This window comes from Chlorocebus sabaeus, chromosome 8 (genome assembly GCF_047675955.1).
Source record: "Chlorocebus sabaeus isolate Y175 chromosome 8, mChlSab1.0.hap1, whole genome shotgun sequence".
NCBI lineage: Eukaryota > Metazoa > Chordata > Mammalia > Primates > Cercopithecidae > Chlorocebus > Chlorocebus sabaeus.
In genome coordinates this window covers 108,201,120-108,218,724 of record NC_132911.1, presented here as the reverse complement: position 1 = coordinate 108,218,724, position 17,605 = coordinate 108,201,120, and the positions used below count along the sequence as shown (strand labels likewise).

Below are 17,605 nucleotides of genomic sequence, written 5' to 3'. Positions count from 1 at the left end.
TGATTGCCTGAGTATGATCAGGTTGATGCCAGCAGAACTATTATTCTGACAAATGCTAATCAGAGATAGGATTCTGATTGATTTTAAATTCAAATTCACTGTGCACTATTAACTTTTCTAACATTGTACGCTTTTTTTGATGGCCTCATTTGCATGATTTTTTAAATATGCATTTCTGGCTAAGAATTTATTATCTGAGTGTTCTTTCATTTAATACAAGTTTTTTGAGGAGTTCTTTTTTTCAAGGGTATGAAAAGATTATCAATTGATTTGCAGCAGAAATATGCTGTGGTTGAATTCCATATGACCTAACTAATAATTATCTGTCATCAGGGTAATAAAGCATAAAAGTTAGGACCACTGGAGTCAATATGCCTGGGTTCAAATTCTTCCATCTCCACACCACATGGAGTGTATGTAAGTGGAGTGTACGTATGGAGTGGAGAAGTTATTACTCCATAGCTTTATTCTCATCCTTTGATGGAGATAACAATAGCATTTATCTGGTAGGGTTTTGGAGAAGGTTTCATTAGAACGGCTCTTGTACCGGCCAGCTTTTGCTAAGTTATATGGTCGTAAAAATGGATCTAAAATATGAATAGCTTGCACTTACAGAGGTTTGTTTCTCATTCATATTTACGTTCATCATGGATTTTTAAATCCTGTCCACAAAAGTAAATTATAGTTTGGGATTCTGCTAAACTGTAGCTATTACCCTCTGCTAGGGCAGAAAAGATTAATATTTATGTGTTTGTCATATGGTCCTCTTAAGAATAAAGTGATGAATGCTTCTTTTCATCTTTCCAGGGAAGGTGGTCTATGGCGAACCCATAGCGGCCAGTCTTGGCACAGATGGCACACACTACTGGAATAAAGAATGGCACCATGCCGCCCACCATGTCATGGGTCCACCTTTGCGACCAGACCCCTCAACACCCGACTTCCTCATGAATCTACTGGCTAAGTAATCATTTTGCAGATGACTGGGAAGTGTATTGCCAAAAGAAGGTTTGGGTGGAGGGGAGCTCGTCCTCCCATCCGGACCTTCCATTAACCTCCCAGTATTCTCTTCTACTTGACCTGACAGGCCCTGGGTACCCTCACCTGCAGAACAAAAAACATCGACTTAGTTATGCTATGATATGTTGCTAAAGCCTTTCCTAGACTCACAGAAATCAGATCACTTTCACTGAAACTTTACTCTTTTCTGACTTTTTTCATCTCTTGTTGCCTAAACCCAGGGCTCTTCATTACGCTTTACTTTTTATCAGAATATTGTTGAATTTTTTTCTATGCTGATATAATCTGGGAACTAGGTTGTTGTGTAGGTGACCCTGTGACTTTCTGGGAAAGTATGATCATTTTTCTTGAAAATTCTACTATTCTTGGGCCAGATGCAGTGGCTCATGCCTGTAATCCCAGCACTTTGGGAGGCTGAAGTGGGCGGATCACATGAGGCCAGGAGTTTGAGATCAGCCTGGTGAACATGGCAAATCCCCATCTCTACTAAAAATACAAAAATTGGCCAGGCATGGTGGCTCATGACTGTAATCCCAGTTACTTGGGAGGCTGAGGCATGAGAATCACTTGAACCCAGGAGGCAGAGGTTGCAGTGAGCAGAGATAGTGCCACTGCACTCCAACCTGGGTGACACAGCAAGACTCTGTCTCAAAAAAAAGAAAAAAAGAAAAAGAAAAGAAAAAAGAAAATTCTACCATTCATGGACATCCCGACACTCCCCATTCACAGATACTCAGTCTCAAGCTAAGAGTTTTTCATGACAGACCTTACAAGAGTTTACTTACCTGTTCTTTACAGCTTCCTTCCTCCTTCATGATTCAACATCCGCAAGATTACTCACGAGTCAAAGCAGGATTCCTGTCCCTGTTAATATCAGCATCCTCAGACAATCTCACCCTCTGTTCATTCCAGTGGGCCGTGTGGCTCGGGACTGCCCCAGAGGACCTGCCCTCCATTCATGAGGATCACCATGGTGATGCCTTTGTGGAGTATTCTGCTCACAAGGAGTTTTCTGTTACATATTTGCTGGTGATTCTGAAGTTATCTTCATCAAGTACATATAACTATTCATTTCTAGATGAGAAACAGAGTCTCGGACAAGCTCATATCACAGAGCTAGTAAGTGACGGAGCTGAGCTTAGAAGCCAGGTTTCCTAACCTGTCTTGCACCACGCTTCCTATCAGTGCGTCGTCTGAAGGTGCTTCCTAGAATAGAGACAGGAGACGGATGAAATATGTTCTTGAAAAAACTGTTCATCCTCCATTGCATTTTTCTGACTTCAATTGAGAAGGGAGCCAGGAGATTAGTAAAGGTTATGGCAGTTTCCTCCTAACGTGTTCTGTATACTCACCCCATCACTCTCATGTTTTTTTCTTTTACAGTGATGATCTAACCACAACAGGGACTGATAACTGCACTTTCAACACCTGCCAGAAAGCTCTTGGGAAGGATGATTTTACCAAGATCCCCAATGGGGTGAATGGTGTTGAAGATCGGATGTCAGTAATATGGGAAAAAGGCGTGGTGGGTTCAAACATTCCAGCCTTGCTTTGCCTAGTTCTTCACCCAGGATCCTGCCCATTTGAGGACCAGAGTGGCACAAATTTTCATAAACAAACTTTTTGATTGTTTTTACTAGGGAGGATACGAGGAATGCAGTACTATCACCTCCGCCACCATTCCATCCCTCAGTATAGCATCAGCAAAGAAATAATCTTCTCTGCATAGTTTATTTTAGTTTAGAGGATGCATCGCACCATTTTGCAGAGACATTAGGAGATGAATTAAGATTGCATACAAAGGGGGTTATTCTTGAATTCTCTGAAAAGGCATAGCCCTTCTGCTTGGTTTCTCATGCTCTTGAATTCCAATGCCTCATGTGTCATTGGCACAAATACTTGAAATGATAAAAAATACACAAACGGGTTGGGTGCGGTGGCTCACGCCTTTAATCCCAGCACTTTGGTAGGCCAAGGCGGGTGGATCACTTGAGGTCAGGAGTTCAAGATCAACCTGCTAACACGGTGAAACCCCGTCTCTACTAAAAATATGAAAGTTAGCCGGGCATGGTGGCACGTGCCTGTAATCCCAGCTACTCAGGAGGCTGAGACAGGAGAATCGCTTCAATTCGTGAGGCAGAGGTTGCGGTGAGTCAAGATGGCACCGTTGCACTTCAACCTGGGGCAACAGAGTGAGACTCCATCACACACACACACACACAAATACACGAAAGGTATTCATTATGCTTATACCTCCTTGTCATGAAATCTTTGTCGATGTCAGTTGGGTTTTTTTTGTTTTTTTGTTTTTTTTTGATGGAGTCTCACTCTGTTGCCAGGCTGGAGTGCAGTGGTGTGTTCTCAGCTCACTGTAACCTCTGACTCCCAGGTTCAAGTGATTCTCCTGCCTCAGCCTCCCAAGTAGCTGGGATTACAGATGTGCGCCACCATGACCAGCAAATTTTTGTATTTTTAATAGAGAGGGGGTTTCACCATGTTGGCCAGGCTGGTTTCAAATTCCTGACCTCAAGTGATCCACCCGCCTCGGCCTCCCAAAGTGTTGGGATTGACAGGTGTGAGCTACCATGCCCAGCCTGATGTCACTTCCTAAAGGACCCTTGGATATCATATTTTTAAATTGCTGTATGAAGTCACAAAAGTAATAATTTAAAGTCTGGAAACAAAATGTAAATGCTCATGACTAGAAAATTTTTCCCTAAGGATGGAGAAAAATCACATGACTAAATGTCTGTGTGTTAACTTGTCCAGCCAGTTGACATGACATGTGGAGCTGTGAAGACCAGCAGAGGGGACTTGCCTGGTTAGATTTCTGGTCCCCAGTGTCATGCCCTTCTCACCCATCTCCTAGGATGCCTCCCTCGAATGACACATTAATTACATCTCACACTTCAGAATCCTCTTCATTTGCCTTTACCCTACACATACCACCTACTTCTAACTCTAATGAATTATTCACCAAGTCTTGTCAATTTTATTTCCAAAGCGTCTCCTTATTTCTTTCTTCATTGCTGCCATTCTAGTTGGAGGCTCATATTTTGTTTGGACCTTTGCAGTAATCTCACAGCTGGTCCCCATCTCTAGGGTCTCACTTGCTACAATGTATTCTTTACTCCAGTACAAGAACTCTTGTTCTGTACTGAGAACAGCTGACAATGCTTTTATTATTATTTTTACAGTATTATAGAGGGAGGATAGGTTTCGAATGGGAGTTCTCATTCAAAAATAAAGTTCTGTTTGTGCTATTGTTCTCTTAAAAACCCCTTACTTGTCTCCATTACTCAGTGGATGATAGTTGAATCATTAACTTACAATTAGATCTTCAAAACATCTCTATAGCCCCATCTTCTGCTGATTATTTTCCTTACCCCCTCTTCCTCCACCCCAACTCTAACCATCCCCGACGACTTCTCTTCACTCAGATTTTCTTGATAACAGTTCAACCTTCCACTTGAACTTCTGTTATTACAATGAATATCTTTATTATAGCAGGTTTTCATCATCCATATAGTTCCCTGGTATATAAATGGCTTTACAGTGACTGAATAGTTCTTCATAATATATAGAAAACCATGTCATTTTATGAAACATTAGTATGGTTTACTTATGGAAATATTACTTTCAGGGCATGGTTCTTAGTGATTTTTAAGGCAAGCACTCTTTGGTAATTAAATAAACCTTAAGTACCCTCTTACCATGTAAATAGGGATAAACCCCTAACACTTTTAAATTTTATTTTAGAGGAGCCACATCCCTCTGAATTCTGTCCATATTAAAATCTCTTGCAATAGACTATCCATAATTGTTGGTTCATGCAAAACTTCAATTGCATAAAATTGAACCTCTTGAGTTGATTTTTTTATGTTTTCAAAAGGATTGCATCTGGGTGTGGTGGCTTATGCCTGTAATCCTAACACTTTGGGGAGGCTAAGGCAGGTGGATTGCCTCGGCCTCCTGAAGTGTTAGGATTACAGTTCTGGATCAGCCTGGGTAACATGGTGAAACCCCATCTCTACAAAAAATTAGCCAGGCATGGTGAGGCATACCATACCATGTAGTCCCAGCTATTAGGTTGGTGCAAAAGTAATTGCAGTTTTTGCCATTAAAAGTGATGGCAAAACTGCGATTACTTTTGCACCAACCTAATGCTTGGGAGGCAGAAGGGGGAGGATCACCTGAGCCAAGGGAGGTTAAAGCTGCAGTGAGCCATGATCACGCCACTGCATTCCAGCCTGGGCAACAGAGTGAGACCATGTCTCAAAACAAAAAATGAAAAAAAAGCATTGTCACCTGTTTCAGAAGTGTTGGCCCCTATCCTTACTCTATAATATTCTTTAAAAAATAATAAAAGCATTGCCAACTGATTTAAAAATGTTTTCAGCCAGGTGTGGTGGCTCATGCCTATAATCCCAACACTTTGGGAGGCCAAGGAGGGTGGATCACCTGTGGTCAGGAGTTGGAGACCAGCATGGTGAAACCCATCTCTACTAAATACAAAAAATTAGCCAGGTATGGTGGCGCATGCCTGTAATCCCAGCTACTTGGGAGGCTGAGGCAGGAGAATCACTTGAACCTGGGAGATGGAGGTTGCAGTGAGCCAAGATCGCACCATGGCCCTCCAGCCTGGGCAATGACAGTGAAATTCCGTCTCAAAAAAAAAAAAAAAAAAAAAATTATCACCTATTCTCACTCTATAATATTCTTTCTAATGTCTACATGATTATCTCATAAATCTTAGATCTGTAATAAATAAGCCAGATCATAAATGTGGTATTGTCAAACTTTAAATGAGAATCAAAAATACCATTACCAAAATCTAGCTGTCACCTATACCAATTTTTGTGATTCTAGGATGAATGGGAAGAATTAGTGTGGATGCTAATTAATGGGGTTTTTGAAAAGTCATCTTCAGACTTCCATATGTTACCCCATCATCTCCATCATTAGCATTATGACTGTTTAATACTTATCAGCATCCTCAGATGCTCCACGATATAAGAAATTAGGTGTAGTTCTGTTTGTTTAAGAGATGCATGTCTTGTTTTATTGATAGGATACTTTCTAGTATTTGATCATTAGAATGACTCTTTGAATTGCTTTACAGCACAGTGGTAAAATGGATGAAAACAGATTTGTGGCAGTTACCAGCACAAATGCAGCCAAAGTCTTTAACCTCTATCCAAGAAAAGGAAGAATAGCTGTAGGATCAGATGCTGACATTGTTATTTGGGACCCAAAAGCCACAAGGTAAGTCTAAGTTCTTGCATTCCTTGGCTTCATCGTGGAGAAAATACACTAACTTGCAAAGAAATAATGCTTTGGCATTAATCAGCCATTTCTCCTTAGATGACTTCTTTAGCTGTGCTCAGGTACTTTGAGCCTGTACACAAGATAAAGGTTTTGATGTGCAAATATTCCTTTGTTTTTCTTGGCATAGAGGAGGCAGAAATTGTGTTGCATTCTCTGACAATGGATCTGTATATAAAACCAATATGAATTTACCATTTCAGTGCCTGGCAAATGCCTGAGTTCACATGGAAGAAAGGTACAGAGTGACGAAGGAAATAAAAGGCTTAGTTTGAAAAGGGTTGAATTGAAAACTCAAAATAATTACAGCCTTTTTAAAGCTTTCAGATAGAAAAATTCCAGCACAAAGGATGTCACTTTCAGTTAGCCAAATTTTCCAGTTGAGTTCATCTTCAGCCTGTCATTCCTAGTAGATTCCAGCTTTTTGTTTCCAATTTCCATAATTCTATGTTAATATTGCAGGTCTGGCAAATTCCATCAACTCATGAAAGCAGTCAATAGAGGCTGGAGCTCTGTTATTGTCTCCTTATAGGACGTTAGCACAGGCAACACCTGCAGCCTGATTTGTGTTTTTCATGAACTTTGCAGTTGTAGTGGAGAAAATCCCATTAAATGCTTTAATAGTCTGTATGTATGTGCGCTCACGTGGACTTCTGCCTCCTTGTACAGGCATTTATTTAAAGTCTATTGGGTTTTTATTGTAGTAAGAAAAAAAAGTCTACAGTTTCTTGGGCTAATATTGTCACAAAGGCCCAGCTTCAATTGAAGTGCTCCTGGGTTACCTTTGGGAAAACGATGATCATTTGAAGCACTAAGGTACCATCACTGTAAGCCTAAAAACAAGCCGCAGATATTCCTACAGAAAATCCTTGTTTTTTTCCACTTGACACTCTCTGGGCACCCACTCTTCGCACTCAGGGACCAGTTCACGTGGCTGGCAGGCCGTAGTCATAGTAAGCAAGCAGCCTTCAGTTAAACACTTCAGCATATCACCTCATCGCTGGTTAAGATCCATGCAATGCCCTAAAGGGTGGTATACACATCTTATTTACATAAATATCTTAAGATAACAACAAGACATGGTTCAAGGTCTTTCTTATGTTAATAAGGAACTATTGCCCATTTAAGGACTAAATATCTGGTTGCATACAAAATAGTTACATGCAAAATGAAGACAAGCAAAACCAAATGTAGGTAGCTTCTCTACAAGGCTAGAAAAATTGTGCTTGGAAAGGCAATGGAAAAAATATTGCTTGGCTTTTCATTGCTCTGTGGCTGAAATGAGCATGCTGTGTTTAGAGAACTCCTGATATTTAAAGTATCACTCTACAGAGGGCTGCTGTACACCCAGCAGGGGCCTGCCCAGGGCCATCTTGGCTGTAATTCAAACCATTTAGGCTGCTTCAAGGGCTGGGCTCAGGCAGACCTTTTGAAATAACTTGTGGCTTAAGGAGATCGTGAGCTTTAATCTGAAAACCTAGAAATTTTCAAAAGGGAGAAAACTATTCTGTGAAAGAAATATTTGTGAAAAATGATGTTTTTGAAGCATAACATCAGGGAACATCATACTAATGTTAATCATCAGTAATAATCTGTATGTCACAGCTCTCAGTGGGTTTTTAAAATGTTTTGGTGTCTTAAATGTGATTTTACCAGGAGAGACAACTACTGATTACCTTATGACAAGGAGAAAACTGGAGCTGTGCAACAGCGTAAGTGACAGGTTTGCTATGAGAACCCCGACCTAGTGACTTCGACTTCATAAACTTGGATGATTTTTCATGAGATTCAGTACCATGCTGTCTGCTGATAGCAAAGCAGAGCACTTTATAATGTTCTTGATTTTTCATATTCCATTTTGTCTTCCAATCACGTGGGCCAATAACTAAAAGCATTTTTGGATTTGATTTCATTCTCTGTAATTCTTTATCAAAGGTGAGGGAAAAAATGAAAACATTTTATTGTGTGGTGAGACTCTCCAGTCTAATTCTTAATAATATGGAGAATCTCAGGAGGCCATTCGATGTGCTTCTTCTTTTGAATCCTCCACCTGAGTATCTCCAACAGGGCCCAGCCTGGTGAGCCCTTGTCTGCCGTTTTAATTTCTAGGGATGACACCAACTCAGGGGTAGAACGCTGTCTTCCCTAGACAACTGGACAAAGAGAGATGACCTGAACCCAAGGTTGTGAATAATTCACTTTATTTACCACATATTGCTGCTTGGAGGATATTTATAGGCTGCGATTATGTCTCTTTGAGTCATGTTTTTAGACTATATAAATTTAGACTGCTTTCTCACAAGTTTTGCTACTGATTTCTATAACATTGTCTTACCCTTCTTTTCCTATTCAGTTGTTTCAGAATAGCACATAATGATCCAGATGTGTAGATTTTTTTTAAAGGTCTATATATATTACCTGCTTAATTTCCCTCATTTCTAGTCTAAGAATAACTAACTTAAGGTCAAACTAAAAAGCTATGTTTTTACATTTCTTTCCATCGCTTTCTCTTGTAAGTTCTTTCACATTTTTTGTATGATTTCCATCCTTCACTTTATGAAGGACATTATTTATCACATTAATGATCAAATATATTTACCACAATAATGATAACAGAAAATTAAATATTAATGTTTTTGTAGATGTGTCTTTTGGGAGAAAGATACATATTCTGCATTATCTTACTAGCATGAAGCTTCTTTATCTGTGTGTGCTAATTGTGTACACCTCGGTGCCAGACATAAGGAAAACCAGCATAGCCCCAGAGCCTAATGTGTAGGTTCTGATCCCAGACCCATCAAAGGCCATTTAAAGTCTCTGAAAATCCACTCTCTCGTGTGTAAAATGAGATCATTGAGAATTGTTATGCCTACCTCATAAAGTTTTGGTTAGAATCACATGAGATACATGTGAAAATGCTTTGTCAACTAAGAACGTGTTACACAAAGACAAGACATATATTATTATGGTTATTTTCTGTTTTTCTAGTTTGACTAGTTTCATTCTTTGCAGGACATTTTCATTCTTAGGTGTTCTCAGCTATTTTGCCTGTGGTGATCGGAAGGCAGATGAACCATGGGGTTCTATTTCTCTGACTCCAGATCCTTTTAAAAAGCTGGTGACCTTTTTGTTTTTCTTTTCTTGTTTTATCGTTTTTTTGAAAAGCAGAAAAATCTCAGGGTATATTGAATTGATTGAGCCTCCTTAGGATTTCTTTGACATATTTGACTTATTCTATATCTTGCTTCTTTAATCCTTTAATTTAACATTCCTCTAAACCATCATTAGAATAGTTTTGCACTATCATTATTCATTTTTTTCAGTTGCAGAATGTGGGGAAAAGGAGAGAAGGGGGCTGTTGAAGAGGAGGCTTCATAGAATAATGAATCTGGAAGAATTCAAGGAGAAAACACGTTTGTTGTCATTCACATTAAGGGAGAGAGGTTGTTGCAGAAACTGTATGCTGAGCCCTTATCTGGGTCGATCATAGCACCAGCTTTCTCTATTCTTGGCCTGGTTGTTATGAGAAAGTTGCTCATCTGGGCTGGCTGTTCCCAACCAAAATTTATGCTGATGACCTCAACTAGGACCTTTCTGAAGTGCAATAATATTTTTAGACTTTTCTAACTGTCCATGAATCATCCATAGCTTTCCACTGTCCTTAGACACTATCCCTACCATCGTCACCGTCTGCCTCTTCTCACCTTGCAGCCTGAGTTCTACTGAATCCCGCAAACCCACTTACAATCCTGTACCACAATCTGTCTTCCTTTTCTTTCTCATTAATATTCTTGAGGTCTAGTTCCATTTTTTAAAATAAATGTTTTATTTTAGAATATTTTAGATTTACAGAAAAGTTGCAAAGATAGTACAAGACAGTTCCTTGTACCCCATAGCTGGTTGCCACTATTATTATCTCACATTAGTATGGTACACTTGTCACAATTAATGAACCAATACTGATATGTTATTATTAACTAGAAGCTATACTTTATCATATTTCCTTAGTTTTTGCCTTTTTCCCCTTCTGGGATCCAATATTGCATTTAGTGGTCATGTGTCCTTAGGCTCCCCTGACTTGTGACAATTTCTCTGACTTTGTTTTTGATGACCTTGACAGTTTTGAGGAATATCGATCAGGTATTTTGTAGAATGGCCTCTGTTGTGATTTTCCTGATATTTTTCTCATTATAAGCCTCTGGTGTGGGTTTGGGGGAGGAAGATCACAGAAGTAAAGAACCATTGTCATCACATCGTATCAAAAGACATACTGTGAGCACGACTTACCACTACTGGTATTTACCTGGATGAACTGGCTGAGGTGGTATTTTCCAGGTTTCTCCACCATACAGCTGTTTTCCCCACCCCTTTCCATGTTGTATTTTCTGGAAGGAAGTCACCATGTACAGTCCAAACTTAAGGAGTGAGGAGTTATGCTCTCAATTTTTGTTTTAATTATTCTGTATGACATAGGCCTAGCTTGATTCAGCATAGAGAAGAAGCACAATAAATGTTGAACAGGTGAATGAGAAGGATGCAGTCTTCCACACTGCCTGGAAGATTGGCGGGACTAAGAAATAGCATAAAGGAAAATTAGAAAGATTTTATTCAGCACCGGCTATGGTGAGAGGAAAAGTAAGAATAGCATCTTCCCATTTCATGCTTTTTACTTACTGCATGTGATCAATACATGACTGTGTTGGAAGAATGAATGGATAAAGATGAATTTAAGTAGAAAATATTTACCAAGGAGAGGAGGAAGAACTGTCTCACTGGTCTTATTTTAAGTGCCCCTTCATTTTTTAGGTTGGGAGCAATGAGTTTGTTAAGCAGAGCTCTTAGAAGAAATGAAGTCAAAAGAGTTACCTTTGTGTGCTCCTTCATTCACAAATTCCCTCTGCACAGGAGCACCTCGGCAAGCTGCAGGCTGAGGGTCAAGCTTATACAACAGCCACGCCCTGCCTTTAAGAAGCTGACAGTCTAGGAGAGGAGAGGAGACGTAAAGTCAAATATTCTCAGCCTAAGAAGGGATGGGTTAAGAATATCACACGAAAGGCAGAAACAAGATGCCTTAGAAGTTTAAAGAAGAAAGATCCTTGTGGAGTTAGAACAGTCATCGACATGAAATCGTACGAGAGAGGTGAGTAAATAACGTGGCTCTGTGACTCAAGACTAAACATGGAGGTGAGATAAACCAAGGCATTGATAGGGAGTTCCAAGAGGAAGCAGTTAAGGCTGGGATTGCACCACAGAGAGAACAGGTTCAGGCTGTAGAAGGAAATGAGAAGGTGAAGAGGTTGTGGCTGTCTCCACTTTCAATTGTGTTTATCACAGACAGAGGCAATTTTAAATAGAGTTCACCTTGTAGAGAAGTGTTATTTAATCAAATGAATAAATGAATATATCTATAGGGTTTTTTTTTTCTTCTTGTAATAAAGGCCTCCCTTTTAAATTTTACCTGCCTGATTTTAACATTAAATGCAGGCTGGTAATGTGCAGGCTTTTTGTCTCACCACACAATTAGATATTGGCCCAAATTTTCCTACAAAATTTCCTCAAACGGTTTTAGCAAAAATAATTGCCCAGCAGACTCGTTAGTATCTAACAGGAAAGCAACATGCATTGTACCCTAGATGCTGAAGGGGGCGCCCACAGCCCACACTGAGCTCGGCTGGCTCCAACCAGGCCATTCGAGCTACTGGTTATGCAAGAACAAGCCAGCCCCTGGAGAACGGATGCATTTGCTAATGATTTTTGGCTTCATGGTACACAGATGTTTTCGTTTTTAAAATTCTTGTTACTTATTAATGGCATGTAGACGTAAGTGTGCTTGCCACGCAATCTGTAGCCTTAAAAATGGACCACGTTAGAGTTACCAGGGGAGACCAGTGGAAAGAAAAGCAGGGCAGCCATGCTTATTTTTTCCTTTTAAATCTGTAAAAAGCGAGATGATTCCAAGGTGAGGAATTTGACATATGGTGATGGATGGCGAGAGAGAATTGGGAGTGGGCGTAGTAGGGAAGGTTTGGACATCCTGATGAAAGATTACCTAAGACATCACTAGCCTGTAAAAAGTTCCTGCAAAAATCAACTGCAATAGCTCTTCTGTGTCATTGCACAATAAAGAACAAACTGCATTTAGTGTAAAGGGAGCATTCACCTTTTTCGGAAATAAAAGAGCCTGCTGTATTCAGCTTGACGGCTCATTGAGCTGGTGTCTATTGCTTATGATGGAAGTATGTGTCCTACTGCTTCACTACTTGGGTCAAAGCTTCAAATTTAAGGACGTTTTCAGTTTCTGAATGTTTGACCCATTTCTGTAGAAGATCTTGATACCTGGAGTCAGGGGAAGAAATCAGGAACATGCTTTTCATGTGATGTTAAAACAGAATCTTGTGGTGTCATGTGGTCAAGACGGAGATCAGGCAAATTGGTCAACTTGTTAAAAATCTTATTAGAGAGAGTGGCATGTCAGTTACTTGCAAGCCCATAGCTGCAGCAGTAACTCATGTTCTGGCAATTTAAAACTCTCCTCGGAGCTTCAGTTCTTTGGTATTCATTAAATAGCACTTAGTTACTATGGTAACTGTCCCTTTTCAGTATTTATGAGCTACAGGGTATCTCACAGAATCTCAAGCATACAAACACACAGCTAACACATTGTGTGTACTGGAACATTTAATGAAGACTTCTAGCTGGACCGTATTCTGCAGAGCAGACATGTTTTCATTTATTATTTTTTAACTCAATTATGGCAGGCTTTGACCTTGAATACACCATTCTTGAAGGCATTGTGCCATCTTTCCTGCTTAATTTCCTTCCCTTTCTCATTGAAGATGGAGATAAATGAATTTAACTTTATATTCAGTGAAGAGTAATGGCTTACAGCTTATGATGGTGTCCTTCTGGATTCTAGAGGGGGCCTTTTGTGTGAAATAAAGCGGGGGAAGAATGACTGTCATCCTTGGGTGGTAGGGATTGTAGGGCGTGGGGAGGGAGAAGAAAGGAGGAATCAGGTACCCTTTGGTAAAGAGTGATGGTTATGGCTTATTAGGATAGCTACATCACCAGTGACTGTCTCACAGAAGCTATGAAGCATTTTCCCTTGAAGTTGCACATTGTGTATCCTCTGACTCATTTGTGCATTATAATCCTCCTCCTCTTCCTCAAAGAAAGCGTGCGCACACACACACTCACATGCACATCAGCACAGCAGCCTGGGTTCCTGCTCATAACAGTTGATCGGCCTGAAGATGCTGCTTTTCATGCCTGTTTCTGAGAGTGTCTGTCACTAATGCGCCTGCCACTCCCCACACCCACAAGCATCCCAGTGTGCATTGTGTGGGTCTTGTCCTGGGTGCATAAGTGGAAATGAATATGATTTATGCCATGATTTGTCACTGTGATGTCTTATAACACAACGTCAGGGCTGCAACATGGTGTCAGGGCTGCTGCCTAATGTGGTTCAGGTTGTGCTTTTGCACAGTTACAGGGGCACTCTTCACATCATTGTTACCACAGATATATGTGGATAGATAGATAGCTAGATATAGATACAGGTAGTAACTATGCCAGTTTTCTAGCATATGATAGCAAAGCACCTTGAAGAACAAATGTCTTTTGCTAATCCACACAAAATCAAACCTGCCATCTGGGCTATTGGGGGAGCGGTACCATAGAGTGAAGAGAAAGGCTTTGGTGTTAAATTCCTAGTCTGCCACTTATGAGCTGGGTCTGAACTTGGGTATGTCATTTAATTTTTCTGAATTTCAATTTTTTTAATTTGTAAAATGGGCATGATGATGCTATTTATTTCCTAGCTTTGTTGTGAGCTTTAAGGTAGTGTCATAAGATGCTTCGTACATAGTCAGTGTTCAGTAGCACTTGGCATGTAGTAGGTGGTCAGTTAGTGGTAATAGATAATAGTAGTAGGTGGTCAGTTTGTGGAATGAGTGGGAGCTCTTATTAGCTATAGCTGTGAGTCAGAAATCTTTGTATAATGACTTAATTCAGACAGGACCAAAAGATATTAGAATTATATTTCATATAAAAACTCCGTCTCCCAGGTTTCTTGCACACCTTTAATTTTCACCACTAAATTTCAGAATGACTAAAATTAGGAAGCTTAGATGGATTGTTTTGGTTAAGATAGCCTGAGCCTCCAGAACTGATACCTTTTAAAAATTATTAGCAGTGAAACTGTTCAAACAAACCTCCTAAGATTCATTTTGTGGCCTCCAGAAGACATTTGCTTTAAAAAAAAAAAAAAAGTTTGGGCTATGCATGAAAAAAGCTAACTTTGCTGGTTATGTATGCATACAGTTTTAACCACTCTTTGTTCCAAGTTGTTTATTTAAACATATTTTTATGCAACTGAACCTTTCAAGTGAACTAGAAATGATTGCTGGGGACTTTACTACTAATAGCTGCATTTTCCCCCAAATTATAAAAGAAAAGCAGCATAGAAATGAATCGCAGTAACCCATTCTATTGCTGATCATTTGGCTTGGCCAGAGTAAGCAGCTTATTTTCAGCATTAGCATTGGGCAAAAAATAAGCACCAAGCGAGGCTGTGTGAAAGACATAGGTTTTCCTAACTAAGCACCTGCTGTATTTTTCTTCCTACCTGACATAGATTCTATGTTTTTATGTCTTTGACATTTGCTTGTATTATTTACAACTGTATTCCTAGGTTTCAGCACAGTTCCAGGTATATATAGAAGCTCAATAGCCATTTGTTGAGTGAAGAAACCAGATACTAATGGACAAATGTGTGATTTAACATTTTTGTCCGAACTTTATCTGCCCATGGAACTGGTTCAAGAGCCATGTTTTACATTTTTTCCCCCCTTTGAATCAAAAAGAGAATTCTCAGCACTTCTGTCTTCTTTCCCAAAGCAGCGCTTGACAAAGATGCATTCCAGAGATAGTGGCTAGTTGTGTCACCAGACCTGTCCGTGCATATGGTTTACACCAGGTCAGATCCTTCTGTGGGTCAAACAACTCTGTTTTTTGGACTCAGACTCATCTCTAATTCCGGCCAGTTATTTTAAAATTATGGCCATTAGTTATGGAGGAAACAGAGGACAGAGTGAAAATGGTTCAAAAGAAATTTAATATCAGTATCTGAAAAGAATCCCAGGGTCCTTATATTCTTATTGTACAGAAAAGAGCCTTGTCTTCCTACAAAGGCCTTAGAAGAAATCATCTATAAAAATGGTCCCCTCCCTCTAGAAGACTACAGTGGAAGGCTATTTGGAGGCAGTGAGTAATTCAAGGAAGGGCCTGCATTTTAATGGCCTGACCGAAACACCAAAAAACTTAAGCTGATTTATTATTATTACTATTATTTTTTAAAGAGCAGACCTTCTCAAAGCATAGTTTCTGGACTAGCAACATCAACATCATCTGGGATTTTTTAAGAAATGCCAACTCTCAGACCCTACCTCAGCTGCTGCCTCAAAAACTCCAGGAGCTGGGCCCAGCAATCTAGGTGTTCACAAGCCCTCCAGGGACTTCTGATACACACTCAAGTTTGAGAAACACTGGTTTAGAGCCATGGAATTAGATAAGACTTTGGAACTCAAAAAGTCCAATTAGCGCCCCAAATGGAGTTCTCTATAGTATCTCTATAATGCAGATGTTGTAGGTTTGCTTGATTACTGCTGGTTTCAGGGAACTTACTACCTAACCGAACGGTCCATTTCTTTCTGGGATGCCTGTAATTATGAGGACATTCTTCTTTTGGTTGCATTAAAAATTATCTCCTCTTAGTCCTTCGCATGTTTATCCTTTGGAATTATGCAGAATGTATGTACATTCTCATATGATAGTCCTTTCATTTATTCATTCAAATGTTTGAAGAAGTTATTGGCTCCCAGTAAGCCTTCCTATCATGAGATATGCATTCCCAGGTTCTTCACCAGATCCTTAGGCCCATGAGTAGCAAAATCCCAATGACCTGACCACTCCTGTACCCTCCCTTCTCTTGACACACACTTGTCCATATCCTGCAAACATGTGACTCCCAGAACTAGACATGTTCCTACCTGTAATACCATCAGAGCGGGAATATCTGAGGCTGATTAGTTTGATAACTAAATGCAGAACTTTGCATTTTTTAAAATAACATTTTCCTTGAATGCACCTTGTACATCCAAAACAGTAATTGTGAGCAACTGCATGAGGTTTTAATATCTTACCACATTTATTCAGTGAGTAACTTAAAAACATATTGGGTCTTCTCTGATGTTTATGTTAAAATGACTAGGATTATAGTAAATGGTTGCTTTCTGTGTTACACTTTTAAGTCTCTTTGAGTAGATAGTAATTTACAATGTCCATAATTTTTTTAAAAAGTACAATTTTAATATAAACAAAAGGTACAAAGAGTACTATAGCTAACACTTGTGTATTAACCTTCCCAGGCCTGCCTCCTTCCTTGTCTCAACAACTACCTAATTTGGTGTTTATCATTTCCATGCATTTCTTTCTATTTAGTATATATAGATGCATTTCTAAGGCATGACTATATATTTACATAATATATAATATACATATTATATATAATTTTTGTGTATTCTTAGCTTCATATGAATTGTACTGTATGTATTGTTCAACTTTCTTAATATTATAATTGTTAGACTTTTCATGTGGAGATGTTGTAGGTTTGTTTTATTCATTTTCACTGCTTTATACTATTCTGCTTTATGAATATACCATAATTGATGATGTATTCTTTTGCTGGTGGACACTCAGGTTGTTTGCAATTTTTCACTATTTCAGACACTGTATGTCTTGTATATATGTGTGAGAGTTTCTCTGGGGTGTTCATCTGTCCCCTGATTTGTTTTACATGAAATACTGTCACATTTTCTCCAGTAGAAACATATAAATGTATGGGTCTTTGCAACTAAATGCAGAAATTCCCATTTCTCTCTATTATGCTTTTATCTTGTTCCACATTCATTTATTCAGTCATTACAAACTGTATCTTGGGCCTTGCCGTGTGCCAGAGACATAGTAGGTGGTGGAGACAAAGTGATTAGGCATAATCCCATTCTTTACCAGGGTGGAAAGGGCATGGCCAGCAGAGAAGTGGTGGCTTTTGCTTTTTGCCCCAGTTGTCTTTTGAATTGTGATTCTGATGGTCCAGGTACTAGCTCTCACTGCCAGAGTAAGCCCACCAATCAGAGGGATCTCTGGCCAGATCTACAGCACCAGAGTCACAGAAACAAAGCTGGTAGGCCCTGCAACCCTG

At 39.6% G+C, this 17,605-nt stretch overlaps 1 protein-coding gene across 3 annotated transcripts in view; it reads left to right on the top strand.

Annotated features, from left to right (window-relative positions):
• The window catches only part of DPYS (dihydropyrimidinase), an 86,567-nt gene that overhangs the window by 37,021 nt on the left and 31,941 nt on the right, over positions 1-17,605 (top strand). The window contains exons 5-8 of one of the 3 annotated variants that reach the window (XR_498654.3): positions 808-964; positions 2,404-2,545; positions 6,143-6,285; positions 11,251-11,485. Coding sequence is in view for 1 of the 3 variants with exons in the window: in XM_008001327.3 (XP_007999518.3) it covers positions 808-964; positions 2,404-2,545; positions 6,143-6,285 (442 nt within the window). In the remaining 2 variants the exon portion in view is untranslated. Of the gene's footprint in view, positions 1-807; positions 965-2,403; positions 2,546-6,142; positions 6,286-11,151; positions 11,486-17,605 lie in introns of all 3 variants that reach the window. The other 2 variants (XR_012093739.1, XM_008001327.3) reach the window with 2 other exon arrangements.